At 39.9% G+C, this 15,127-nt stretch overlaps 1 protein-coding gene across 1 annotated transcript in view; it reads right to left on the reverse strand.

The window, feature by feature from the left end:
* LOC118400216 (protocadherin-15-like) overlaps window positions 1–15,127 on the reverse strand; it is a 239,626-nt gene that overhangs the window by 84,924 nt on the left and 139,575 nt on the right. The window contains exons 20-21 of the mRNA XM_035796860.2: window positions 7,867–8,172; window positions 7,236–7,466 (exon numbers count right to left, since the gene is read on the reverse strand). Of these exons, the coding sequence (XP_035652753.2) occupies window positions 7,236–7,466; window positions 7,867–8,172 (537 nt within the window). The remainder of the gene's footprint in view (window positions 1–7,235; window positions 7,467–7,866; window positions 8,173–15,127) is intronic.

Raw genomic sequence — 15,127 nt, forward strand, 5'->3', positions numbered from 1 at the left:
AGCTCAAAGATGGATTATGCATGGCTTTGTCAGGGTCAAACTGAATCTGCTGGAGATGTGTTTTATCCTCTGCAATTGGAACTGCGATCTGCATGTCTATCTGACAAAGTTCAGTGGAAGCATTATTATGTGACTTAAATAAATGTCTCACAATACTTTATCTCAAATAATGTAATTGTTGAGGAAATGTGTCTGGCCTCAGACGTTGCTCTAGGACAGTGTATTCATTTAGTACACTGTAGTGAACATCAACTTGAACATCTTGAAGAATAATCTGGCCTAATTCACCATGTACTCTTATAATCTCCACCCGGCACAACCAGAAGAAAACTGGCCAGCGCTCAGAGCTTGGTTCCTCTCTAAGTTTCTTCATAGGTCCCTGCATTTCTAGGAAGTTTTTCTTCGTTTTTTTTTGCTTCATCATCGCATTGCTCTTTGGGGGTTTAGGCTGGGTATCTGTATGGCACTTTGTGACAACTGCTGATGTAAAAATGGCTTTATAAAATACATTTGATTGATTGATACTGTATGTTACTAGGGCTTTGGTCGTCATTCAATTTTGTCAGTCTTCATGCAAAAGACTGCTGCTCTCATGTTAATTGACCGATAATTAACTTAAACATGTTTAGCATCTCCAGGCTCCACTCATACAAGCAGCATACAAGCCTCTGATGCGTGCCTTTGGAAGATCTACAGTACATTTAAAGAGTATAATGAATCAATTGAATATACACCATCACAATGAATCCATTATTAATTTTAGGCAGGTCTAAAAAAACATTATGAGATGAAGAACCTTTATTTCAGATGAACAGAATATGAGTTGTCCTACTATATGTTTTCTGGCTATGCTTCATTCCATAGGCTGTAGGCTTATTCATTTGGCAGACAATATATATGCTTATAAGTACCATGCCATTATTTTATATTATATGATTTTATAGTAAGAATAATATAATTAATCTTAGCTGAATAAAATACAATGGATATTTTTCCCATTCCCGGAGCGAGAGTGGCTATGTTGAGTGTAAAAGTGATCATTTGAAACAGGTCCTACAGTATGTACTAGATTTGGATTTATTTGTCAACTTGAGTTGTGATTTGAGAAAGTCACCAAAAAAAGCTTGTGCTCTGTTCCTTGCAGGCAGCACTTTTTTATTTAACTAGGCAAGTCAGTTAAGAACAAACTCTTATTTTGAATGACGGCCTAGGAACAGTGGGTTAACAGCCTGTTCAGGGGCATAACGATAGATTTGTACCTTGTCAGCTCGGGGATTTGAACCTTTTGTTTACTAGTCCAATGCTGTTCTCTCATCAAGTGATCATATTTTCACCCATCAGGCTATTCTCAATTCACAATTCTCAATTTAATCTTGTCCTCACTCATTTTTTTAATGAGTTTAGATTTAGAATGGCCCATTATCAAATGGGCAATAACATAGGCAAGACAAAAAAGACATGTCATCCATATGCACTGGAATAGTGAATGGAGGCCACTTTCCCGCATGTACATTTTTCACTCATGTTGGGTAGGCTACTCCGGTAATTGTGAGTGCCACAGGAGATTCCGCCCAAACTCTGTATGCTATGAGATAAATTTGGGAAACCTAGTAAAATCTAGTCGGGAACATCAGGAACATCGATAGTAACATGTTTTCGCAACAAAACATATTTAATGAAACTGTTGACAACCCCTCTCTCTGAGCGCTGGAGATAGGAATGAAGGAGAGAGAGTAGGAGATGGAAGTTCGGGTGATGAGATATTATTTTTTTAAATTCTGCCATGTGTAATATGTGGTTGGCTATGTATTGTATAACGGCACAATCATTATTTTAATAATTATGTTGTTTTTTTTCCAAGCTTGGCCTCATATATAGGCCTATGCTTATGCATTAGCTCTAATATGCATATGGGTGCTTATAATTAATCATCACTTTAGAAAGCGCTGTCCATTTCATTGCATTAGACTTTGAAACATTCTCTCTCTCTCTCTCTCTCTCTCTCTCTCTCTCTCTCTCTCAGTTGCGGGATGGAGGCCAAACACTGACACCATAATATACAATCAAGATCTTCAGCAGCAGCAATAGAACAAAACATTGATTCATATGATGTAATGACATTTCTGATAGTATGGTTGAAGTGGGTCGGTGCTGAACGGTAGTGTCACGTTCTGACCTTTATTTCCTGTGTTTTGTATTTAGTTAGTATGGTCAGGGCGTGAGTTGGGTGGGCAGTCTGTTTGTTTTTCTAGGTTTTGGGAATTTCTATGTTTCGGCCTAGTATGGTTCTCAATCAGAGGCAGGTGTCATTAGTTGTCTCTGATTGAGAATCATACTTAGGTAGCCTGGGTTTCACTGTGTGTTTGTGGGTGATTGTTCCTGTCTCTGTCTTTGCACCAGATAGGACTGTTTTGAGTTTTCACATTTCTTGTTTTTTGTAGTCAGTTGTTCATGTGTACCTTAACGCATTAAAAAGAACCATGGACAATTACCACGCCGCGTATTGGTCCTCTGATCCGTTTCGCCTCTCCTCTTCGGAAGAAGAGGAGGAAATTCATTACAGGTAGAGAGAAGAGCTCCTGAATAAACTATCTGATCTAACCATGTGTAGTGGACCTCACTACAGTTTGTTTTCAGAAACTGCGAGAAAATAAGGAAAAGTGTGTGAGTTTAAATACGATCCCCAGGACACAGATAGAGTACACAATCAATCACTGTGAGGCCTTCCATTGAAATGTAACAAGAAAACCTTTAGAATTACATGAGAACAAATCATACACAAAAGACTTCAAAAGCCTATGCAGGTGTTAAATGGAGGAAAGAAGGAAAATCATAGTCTCCTCCAACTCCACTCATAGGAACCCCGTGTGAATCCATTAGTCCCACTTTAATGCATGTAGGCCATATCAAATAGCAGCCAGGAGGGTGTGATAACATAAGCAATACTGTGCCTTATCCCATCAAACACTGTTCCTGGGTGACTACAAGGAAACTGCATCAAACACTATCCTTATCGGAGGAAAAACTCAATCTACAGGTTGGCTGGGCCTGCAGAGGAACAACCTGAGGAACCACACTTCCCTTCCTGCCATGTCAAAATTGTGAATACAGAGTTGAAGTCAGTGGTTCCGCCGTTGGGCTAAATAAAACCCACTTCCACCCTGATAAAGCAAATGCACAACCACCTAAATATTGCATAAAGCAAATGCACACCTACTCAGTGGGTGAAGTGTAAGAACTCAAGACATAAGAATATGCACACAGACGTATACATGCACGCACACACACGTGCGCGAGCACACACAAACACACACACATAAACATAGTGAGACACGGTGCGCCAAAACAGGAGGCATTTAATCTTTTAGTTTCAATTGAGAGGCTAATCTCCTGAAAAATTGGAATGGGAAACATGCATCTGAAAATCCATCTGAAAACAAAGCTAATGAGTCATTCAGCCCTGGAATAGCACCAGGGCTAATGCGACCTCAAGTTATCCATCAGCAGGGGTTTTCTTGAGGGCTTGAACGTAGCTTGCAATACGGTTAGCCCTTGTGGTTGGGACCGCAGATTGTTCTGGGCTTGTAGCTGTCTAGATCCCTGCTGTTTGTTGCTGTTTCTTTCTTCCCTGCGACCTGCCCTGTCTGGAACCGCAAGAAGTAAAAGCATAGCCTAAATTGCTAACATGACAAAGACCAGGGCCTGTGGGAGTATTGTTGGGTACAGGGTGTCTTTCTATCACATCTTTTAATGGACTGCTGAATGTTTTTTTTTATTCTCCTTTTTTTGTTGCTCTTTTACACATTATGTCTATCACTGACAAACTACCCAGGAAATGGCAGAAAATAGCCAATAATAATATATGTAGCCTTAGAAACAAGGTTCATGAAATCAATAACATTCCTATATTAGCCATTTCGGAGACTCACTTATATAATTCCTTTGATGATACAGAAGTAGCCAAACAAGGATGTAACATCTACAGAAGTGACAGGAATGCTTATGGGGGAGATGTTGCTGTATATATTTAGAGCCATGTTCGTGTAATGCTGAGAGAAGATCTCATGTAAAGTGTTATTGAAGTGTTGCGGTTGTAGGTCCACCTGTATGTGATGTAAACAGAGTGTTCTACTTTTTTGTTGACCTGAATATTGACTAGTTTTCATCAAGCTGTCCACTCCAGAGAAAACTTCTCACTGTAACCAGTGCCTGCAATCTGTTTCAGGTTATTAACCAGTTGGATATAGGGGGCGCTGTTTTAATTTTTGGATGAAAAACGTTCCCGTTTTAAACGGGATATTTTGTCTCGACAAGATGCTTGACTATGCATATATTTGACAGCTTTGGATAGAAAGCACTCTGACGTTTCTAAAACTGCAAAGATATTGTCTGCGAGTGCAACAGAACTGATGTTACAGGCGAAACCCAGATAAAAATCCAACCAGGAAGTGCTGCATTTTTTGAAACCGCTTCATGCCAATGACTCCTTATATGGCTGTGAATGGGCTACGAATGAGCTTACACTTTCTACGCATTCCCCAAGGTGTCTACAGCATTGTGACGTCTTTTTATGCATTTATGTTGAAGAATAGCCGTTAGGGACCACATTGAGCAAGTGGTCATTATGCCATGATAAACTTACACAAATGCTTGTCTAGCGTTGGCTGTAAAGCATATTTTGAAAATCTGAGATGACAGTGTGATTAACAGAAGACAAATGGAGTAGCTAATAAGCCTGGCTGCATATCTGACTGGCTGACTTACTGAAAATAGAGAAATTACGTGACTAAACCCAAGAAAAATAAGAAGGAACTGTTTTATGAAGCCAAGATCAAATCAGATGGCTTGTTCATCACAAAACCATTTGATGTTGGCAATTGTTTGAATGATTACTTCATTGGCAAAGTGAGCAAACTTAGACAGAACATGCTAACAACAAACAGTGTTCCATCGTATTCATGCATAAAAAACGAATAAAGAACAGCATTGTACGTTTGAATTGTGTTAAGTTAGTGTGGGTGAGGCAGATTTTTTTTGCTATCCATCAATAATCCTGGCATTGACAACTTAGATGTAAAGCTACTGAGGATGGTAGCTGACTCTATAGCCACTCATATCTGTCATATCTGAGTCTCGAGGAAAGTCTTTGTCCTCAGGCCTGGAAGGTAGCCAAAGTCATTCTGCTTCCAGAACTCAGAGGATTTTCTTTAGTGGAAGCTTCTCTAATGTCAAACATGTAAAGTGTGATGTAGTGCAGGGCAGCTCTCTAGGACCTCTACAAATTGTTTGCATAGTCAACCTACACACAGCACTGTCACACACAGTTACCCCACCAGACATGGCACCAGGGGTGCCAAAACGCATCTCTTACCTATGATGTATTTGTTGTGTGTACTATATGTACTGACATGTAACTGATAGCTGCACATACACACACATGCACACACTACATGTTGATGTTTTTAATGTACTGTATGTAAATTGTAAAGTATTTTGTTTATAATGTATTTTTTGTTATATGTCGGACCCCAGGAAGACTAGTTGTTGCCATTGGCGTGTTTGACCAAATACAAAGCTATTTCTCTGTAAATCATTAAAAAAACTATTTCAGCATGCCTATAGAGAAGGGAACTCAGCATGTACTGCACTGACAATAACTAATGACTGGTTTAAATAAATGCATAATAAAAATGTTGTGGGAGCTGTACTGTTAAATTTCAGTGCAGCCTTTGATATAATTGACCATAACCTAAGGTTGAGAACATTTTTGTTTTATGGCTTTTCAACCTCTGCCATATTGTGAATTCCGAGCTATCTATCTAATATAACTCAGAGGGTTTTCTTTAATGGAAGCTTCTCTAACATCAAACATGTAAAGTGTGGTGTACCGCAGGGCAGCTCTCTTGAACCTCTAGTCTAGTTTTACCAATGACCTGCCACTGGCATTAAACAAATCATTTGTGTCCATGTATGCTGATGATTCAACCATTTACGTGTCACAGCAACCACAGCTAATGAAGTAACTGAAACCCTTAAGAAAGGGTTGCAGTCAGTTTTGGAATAAACATTGTATTTGTTTTCAATCATTCCCTAGTGTTCTAGACCTCAGCTGAATCTAAGAATAAAGGGTGTGGCTGTTGAACAAGTTGAGGAGACTAAATTACTTGGTGTTAAGCTTGATTGTAAACCGTTTTTATAAGAAACATCAATATGTTGGAAGCTTCTCTAATGTCAAACATTTAAAGTGTGGTGTAGTGCAGGGCAGCTCTTTAGGACCTCTACAAATGTGTTTTTCTACACACAGCACTGACACCAAATACATGCTACCAGTGGTCTTTTTCGTTATATGTCGGACCACTGTAAGACTAGCTGTCACCATTGACATCGTTTAATGGGGATCCTAATAATTCAAATCAAAGCACAACTTTGTGATGTGAAGGCTAAGGGTAGAAAGGCACAGTGGCTCCGAATATTTATTTAGCCTTGGATCAGCCATAACAAAGACACAATCATGACTCCAATGCAAGGGTCTCTTACCTAGCCTAGTCAAATGAGGTGATCATTAAATGAATTTCACAACATATGACATAATACCTTGACTTCTATTCATGTAGAGCTAAAGTACTATTCTCTTGATAGTGATACTGAAGTTGCTTTGTCAATATTCAAATATTGAGATAAACGTACTGCCTCTAAAATAGATTGTTTCTATCACTGCTATCAGCACCTCTAGCTTCCACAATAATAACTATTGCTTCTCCTATCAAATGCACAATATAATGTATTGTCTATAACTGTTACTACTGCTCCTGGCAGTGAAACAGTATTGCTTTGTTGATTTATACCAGCACTACTTTTGCTGGGGGGGCCATGAGTGTAAAGTAGTTGGAAAATATTTTTTATTCATCCTAACCAGAGGAGGAAAGCTTCCAAATTATATGTAGAGCACAGTGAATAAAGAGTGACAGCAGACTATGACTATTACTTCTACAGTGGTGTTAGTGTGCATCCTTCACCACCGATACTTGTCCTTAGGGACCATGATGGTACATAACATTGTACACGTAAAGCAAGAAGTGCTTTTACCTTGATGAAGGCCATAACTTGCATATTCTTCAAGCACTAGCCTACTAGTCACCATCATGAGTGGAAACAATAAGTGTGAAGCAACAGTATTTTTTACTTTTACTATCACTCATGACAAACACAGTGAATACAGAGCGACGTGATCGTACCGTGATCCGAATAGTGACGGTGGCCTCACCGGGGGGCATGGTCCCAGCCTGGTCGACGGCCTCCACCTGGAAGGTATAGTTGGCCCCCATACCCATACTAGCCAGGTCCTCAAAGTCCAGGGTCTGCAGGACTGACAGCTCGCCTGAGATCAGGTTCACTGAGAACAGCTTCATGTCCTCCGCAGACTTGATACGGTACGTTACGTTAGAGAACAGGTCTGCATCCACCGCCTGGGATGGAGGGAGAGAGGGAGGGATGAGAGAGATATAAAGAGAGGGATGGGTGGGTGGAGGTGCTGCAGTCAGAACCATTGCAATGAAATTCACATTTTTATAGATGTTTGCTACCAGCCTGGAAGAGAATGGCAGTTGAAATGGACGCCAAATCGGCTGATAGCTGGAGTCGCTTTGAAGTTAAAGGATGTTAAAGGGTGAATTTAATAGTTAAGCTGTTTGAAGCCCTTACTACACTGCACAAAGCCTGACAGAGAGAGAAGCTACAGAATCCCCCCCACTTACACTAAGTCTCAGAACCACAATGCTCATTGCTGAGTGAAGCTGTAGCACATACCCGCACACATGCGCACTTGCACACGCACACACACACAGACAGACAGACAGACAGACTTACACTGAAACGCAGCAGCACAGTGTCCACAGGGCTGTTCTCGGGGACGTTGACAACATAGGTCTTCTGGGAGAACTCTGGGCTGTTGTCATCGATGTCTATCACAAGGACAGAGAGGGTGAAGGTGGTCCTGCGGGGGTCCACTGCCACATCAGAGGCCTCCACTATCAGGTCATACTGACTCCTGAGCTCCCGATCTAGAGGCACTGCGGTGAATATGCTGCCGTTCTCGTTGATGGTGAAGAAACCTGGGTGGTTGACTATCCTGTAGCGCACCAGACCGTTAGCCCCTGCATCTGGATCTGTGACCTGCAGGAGAAGCGTAAATATGTGGAGTGAAGAAGGGAAAGGTAAATATGGAAATACATAAGCAGTAAGGTACAAAGGGTTGTGCTAAATCATGAATAAAGCCACAGTTAAAATGTGTTAAAACTTACTCATGCACACACACTTTAATAATGTACACTTAAAAATTACTAAGCTGACATGGTTCTCATAAATTAAAGCCCAGTGTTAATTTCAGTCTAATTTTCTGTTCACATTAAGATAAGTGTCTTTGTCACAGACATGACTAATCATCAATAAGTTTAAAGGGCCATAAACCTCTTCCTAAAAGGGAATTCATTGAATAGGGAAAATATGAGGTACATTTTGAGGATCCTTCAGGGTAGACAGAAAGTTAGTTACTTAACAAATTCTAAATCCTTAATGAATATGTCAGGTCATTGTTATTCCAGTGTGTGAGTGTGTGCAAGCTTGTGTGTGAGTGTGTGTGCCATCGTGGTTTTTGTGTGTGAATAGTAGACACAAATTCCTCTCTGTTGTAATCATGGTAACAGGGAAAGAGGGAGAGGGCAGGAGAGAGAGTAGGGGGGAAAACTTTGAAATCTGGTCACACTTCTCCTGCCACTGTTCAATTCAAGCCTGACTGCTGAGTTATTAACCCCGGCTAGGGATGGAAGGAGTAGCACAGAGAGAATCAAAAAAACAAATGAAAATGAAAGAGAGAGAGGGCTTAGATGGGGTAAGGGTGATTTACCCCCATTTTGTTTTACACAGAAAACCAGATAAATGCTCAAAGCCACGGCTAAAGATTGAGCCCTGGTGTTAAACCTTCCGAAAACAGAAGAAAGAACAACATGCCAGTATGTGACCCGATTGAGGAAACTAGGCGTATGTTGCAAGTTACAACTTCACAATATAACTGTTTCAAAGTAAAAAATAATTTAACGTTTTTTTGGCAGAAATGCCTTCTCGAACTTCTGAACTTTCATGTACCTTAATATCAAACTTGTATGCCATCTGTAAATACTAATAACATTGGTAAAATACGAGCCTAGTTGGTTAAGCCACAGAGATAATGAGTAGGCTGGACATGCCGAGAGATGAGTTTGGATTGGTCTGTCATATAGCACACGTCTGTCTAGTGGAACTGGTCAGTATGTCTAGGTAATCGTGTCCAACGCGGCTTTAAAAAAAATATATTGTGTAGTAAAACTGCAACCCTAATTTCAAGTTAAAGTGTACTGTTAGCTAGCTAGCTAATGTTTGTGTATGCTCTCCACTTTATGGTGGACCGAGTTTTGAAATCAGTGGAATTCGAGTATAATAGCTAAGGAGATGACGAAAACAACAGTCTTGATTACATTGTGCATGGCATCAGACAGGAGACGCGTCTAACCATGATGTGTACTGGTACGATAGTCTAGCTAGCTACATGTTCAGATATGACACGTTTCTAATTTTGACAGAAAGTGTTTTCATTTGAAGCTTACTGTTAGCTAGCTAACCTTAGCCGGCTGGGTCCCTAGCTAACATTATGTGCATGATCTTATTCTTCATATCTCAGACACATTTGTTTGACTAGTTATAGCCATAGAACCTGGTTGGTTAGCTACCTGTAGATCAATGCAGGGTATTAACGTCATGAGTTATGATTATGGTCCATTGTTTAGCTAGATAGCTAGCTACATGTCCTAACAAAAGACTCCACTCTAATTTTGACAAATTATTTTCATTTCAAGTTAGTGTGCTGTTAGTGTGCTACCTAGCTAACGTTAGCTGGCTGGCTCGCTAACTAATGTTATGTCATGCGTTGGGATTAATTGTTTACTTAGCTATATATCTTGCTCCGTTTCTTAACAAAAGACTCATATTTAGTGTGCCAGAGCGCAGAATAACTGATTAATATTTGAATATTCGCTCAACACCCATTGAATATGTCTGTGCCAGTAAACGTTGGCAACAAAGCGTAATTAAATTGTTGCCAGCAGCACAGTTACAGTCACCAAAGCTCTGGATAACATGAAAACATCCTAACAAGCTCTGTTAGGGGTAAAATAGTCAGACTGGGGTGTTCTCTCATTATGTGTCTGGAAGTAGCTAACCAGTTAGCTTGGGTGTTTGACTGTCGATGTGAGGTCACAGTTTTCGGAACAACCCTACTTATTGGCCAGAGTGTCCAGTGTGCGCTCTGAACGCGAAACGCACTGAATTTACAAATGGACAATCTGATAGCACAGTTGCAATCACCAAAACCACCCTAACCAGCTCTGCTAGGGCAAATCATGTTCAGTGGGCCGTTCTCTCGCTCTTAGATGCCTGGAAGTAGCTGGCAAGATAGTACAGAACGCACGGATCAACCCTTAAAGAGATGGGTTGGGGTAGGGGGTAGTGTGTACGGTAATAATTTGTTCTTAACTGACTTGCCTAGTTAAATAAAAGTCAAACATAAAAAAAGAGGGTGTGAACTATGCTGAATGGGTGTTGACAAAGAAGGGATCTCCAAAAGTAGTACCAAAACATTGATAGACAGTTTTACAAGTGAGTTTACAAGTTTATCAACCTTCAAAGCAGAATTACTTTCCCATTGCTTCCTCAAATGCAGTGTATGATACACCATTTTGTAGCTCTGATCCTCTACTTTTATCCAATGTAAAAAAACAGAAATTAAAATGTTGCTACATAAGACCGAATCCAAGTGGTGAGTCACATCTGCAAATTAACCAAAGGTTGACATCATTATGCACCCCACAGCTCACAGGCTTTTCAACGGGCCAAATTACTGTAATACATAGTAAATTAATTGAACGACAAACAAACAAGCACACTTTAGCACTACCACGTTGGTCAGCAGCCATTTTTTATGCTCTTTAAGGGTGCCAAGCATTCATTTACTCTCATATCTATTAAAAGTTAAGACTGCAATTACACATGCAGTCCAATTCAGATATTTTTCCCAATTATGGTTAAAAGACATGATCTCATTGGACAAAAGACAAATTAGTGAAGAAATATCAGAATTGGGCTGTCTGCGTAAACGTAGCCTATTTGTTCTCTGGAAATAATGCAACTCTGCTGAAGGTGAGTACATCTCCGCTGCATGTCGTTGCACACACACCTTCTGTGACGTACATTATTTCCCTAGAAATAGACCCATAGTCCCTCATTGATTATCCCTTACTTATCCTTCAGGATTAGCAATAAAATACATGGATGATATATGCAGTGCAAACCCCATGCATTGGTAACATCTGCATGCAGATTAAGGGTCAAGTACTGCATTTACAGTATATGCCCATCTATTGAGACATGAGTGCTCTTCACAGGCCTCCATAAAAAGGGTCTGTCATATACAATGGTACTGTATATTAGCGATTAACACCGGTCCTGGGACCACTCTATACATTTCCTCACAAAATAAAATGACAAGACCTGAGAAAAATAATAAATAACCCCCAATGTCACACAAATGCAATTCCACAAAATTCACAGCATGCACAGCAGCAGATTACCCCAAGAATAAATAGCACATGATCCAAACAAGTTGTGGCATAGAAGCCTTTAGGCTAGCGTACTTACTTCACGCAAAGTTGCCCTAAATTCAAAGCACACACATACAGTGCCTTGCAAAAGTATTCATCCTCATTAGCGTTTTTCCTATTTTGTTACATTACAACCTGTCATTTAAATTGATTTTTGTTTGGATTTAATGTAATGGACATACACAAAATTGTCAAAATTGGTGAAGTGAAATTTAAAAGAAATTGTATTTTTAAATGGAAAAGTGGTGGTGTATTCACACCCTTTGCTATGAAGCCCCTAAATAAAATCTGGTGCAATTAATTACTTTCAGCAGTCACATAATTAGTTAAATAAAGTCCACCTGTGTGCAGTCTAAGTGTAACATGATCTGTCACATGATCTCAGTATACATACACCTGTTCTGTTAGGCCCGAGATTCTGCAATACCACTAAGCAAGGGGAACCACCAAGTAAGCCACACCATGAAGACCAAGGAGCTCTCCAAACAGGTCAGGGACAAAGTTGTGGAGAAGTACAGATCAGGTTTGGGTATTAAAAAAATATCAGAAACTTTTAACATCCCACGGAGCACCATTGCATCCATTATAAAAAAAAAATGAAAGAATATGGTACCACAACAAACCTGCCAAGAGAGGGCCGCCCACCAAAACTCGTGGACCAGGCAAGGAGGGCATTAATCAGAGAGGCAACAAAGAGACCAAAGATAACCCTGAAGGAGCTGAAAAGCTCCACAGCAGAGATTGGAGTATCTGTCCACAGGACCACTTTATGATGTACACTCCACAGAGCTGGGCTTTACGGAAGAGTGGCCAGAAAAAGCCATTGCTTAACCCCTCTGCACACCGAACCCTGATCGCTACATAAGTAGTCATATTAAACATTCATGAAAATACAAGTGTCTCACATGGGTCGAAAGCCTAGAATCTTGCTAATCCAACTGCGTTGTCAGATTTAAAAAATGATTTACTGCGAAAGAATACGATGCGATTATCTGAGGATAGAGCCCCATAGAAAACAACTATTTCAACCAGCACAGGCGTAACAAAATCACAAACTGCAATAAAATAAATTGTTTACCTTTGACGATCTTCCTCTGTTTGCAATCACAATGCTCATTGTTACACAATGAATGGTCTTTCGTTTGATAAAATCCATTTTTATAGCCTAACACGAAACATTTTGTGAACTGTTTGTGTCGTGAATTCCGTCTGATTCCATTTTCGATGACACATTCGATGTAAATACACACACGAAACATGACTTTTCCAGTCATGTTTGGTTTCATTGCAATCAACTGGTTTGTTTGTAACACAACCAAACCTGATGGGTCATGTTGTGGGACATATTGACTGAAAGAAACCGATTTGAAGACAAGTAATGACATCATTGTGCACCAATGATATGACCGCTGTTTCATTGATTGACTGTATTTTAACCCAATGACGACTGATCGTCTTGAAATCTAGCTGGGTAGATAGCCAATGAGCTGAGGTAAACGGCAATATGTAATGTTTACGTGTTGGAAGACCAACCCATGTAGTAAACTCCGGCGCAAAGAGGGTCATTCGCCATTGAAGTTTCATACCGGAAGGAGCAACGCATGTTACGCACAGCATTGTTTTTGTAAAGCTCGTCTTCAGCTGTTTATATATCAATCAGTATGGCGACTAAGTCAGGGAAAGCTAAATCTAAGTGTAGATATACAGATGTACACACAATTTTTAGAAGAAATTGATCGGGAAAATGAGACAGATTGTTGGAGGACGATTCATTTAGCGATTCCCAAATGGAGGTATATTTTTTGAATGGAGAGGACATCGTTTTGGACTGGTACATTTTTCTCATGCCAATGCCGTTGTTTGAAATTAATAATATAAAATATTACTTGTGAAATGAAATAGCCTATTTGAGGCTGTTGAGGGGAGGGCAGGCCCACAACAATGGCCAAAGTGAAATGGAGACAGTAGATCTAGCTGGTCTGTCATAATATAATAGAGACAGTAGATCTAGCTGGTCTGTCATAATATAAATGATACAGTAGATCTAGCAGGTCTATAATAATATATTCAACCTTATATATATATATATATATATATATATATATATATATATATATATATATATATATATATATATATACACAGTACAGGGAACATATGTTTATTATACCTGTTGATACAGGGCTCATATATGAAACTATTCTAACTGAACATTTTCTTTCACAGTGACACTGACTCAGAATGGGAGCCCCCAGTGCCAAGGTGTCCATCCCCCACTGAAGCTGGTTCATCCAGCTCCTGCCACAAGTGGTGTTCATCTGCCCAAATTTATTTCAGCAGGCATGGATGTGCCTCAGGGCCAAAAGGGCACAGCATGAAGGTGTCGCTGTGTTCTTTTCAAAATGAAGTCCCCCATCACCTGCACCACATGCTTGGTGACCCTCTGCTTTACAGCAGAAAGAGACTGCTATGGCACCTGGCATCAGCAGCACAATATTGTGTAGAGGACTGAGGTTCTTCCAAATAGCGAAAGTGTTATTTTGTAAATGTATATATTTTTTTTTGGGGGGCTGTGTTAGAATACCATTTTTGTATTGTGTATATAGTTATTCCGTTCAAAATGTATATCTTCACCAATTTTGCCACTTGGGTACATTTGGGCTACTTGTGTGGGACACCTGGGTGACTTCATGTTAAATGTCATGTAGCACACTCATTTTAGAAGTTATCATTCTGAAACTTTGCACAAGTACTGTTGGCCTTTTGTGTTTTTGACTGAAATTGTCCCCATCATCCTATCTGAATGTTTGTTTTGTCTTTTTCATTTTAAAGATGAAACAACAGTAAAAATGAAAAAACATGTTTTTTTCATTGTATTATCTAAACCAGATCTATTGTGTTATATTCTCCTACATTCAATACACATTTACACAAACTTCAGAGTGTTTTCTTTCAAATGAAATCAAGAATATGCATATGGGGGGTAGCTCTTAGGGGTTTTTAAAGTAAAAAATAAGCAAACACATTTGGTGTTCGCCTAAAGGGAGACACCGCAAACATATGGAAGAAGCTACTCTGGTCAGATGAGACTAAAATGTAGCTTTTTGGCCATCAAGGAAAAAGCTACGTCTCACGCATACCTCACACTTCTCGTCACCCCGAGACCATTCCCACGGTGAAGGATGGTGGTGGCAGCATCATGCTGTAGGGATGTTTTTCATCGACAGGGACTGGGAAACTGCTCAGAATTGAAGGAATGATGGATGGAGCTAAATATAGGGAATTTCTTGAGGGGAAACCTGTTTCTGTCTTCCAGAGATTTTTGACTGGGATGGAGGTTCACCTTCCAGCAGGACAACAACCCTAAGCATACTGCTAAAGCAACACTCAAGTGGTTTAAGGGGAAACATTTAAATGCCTTGGAATGGCCTTGTCAAAGC

Source organism: Oncorhynchus keta, chromosome 2 (assembly GCF_023373465.1).
Source record: "Oncorhynchus keta strain PuntledgeMale-10-30-2019 chromosome 2, Oket_V2, whole genome shotgun sequence".
NCBI lineage: Eukaryota > Metazoa > Chordata > Actinopteri > Salmoniformes > Salmonidae > Oncorhynchus > Oncorhynchus keta.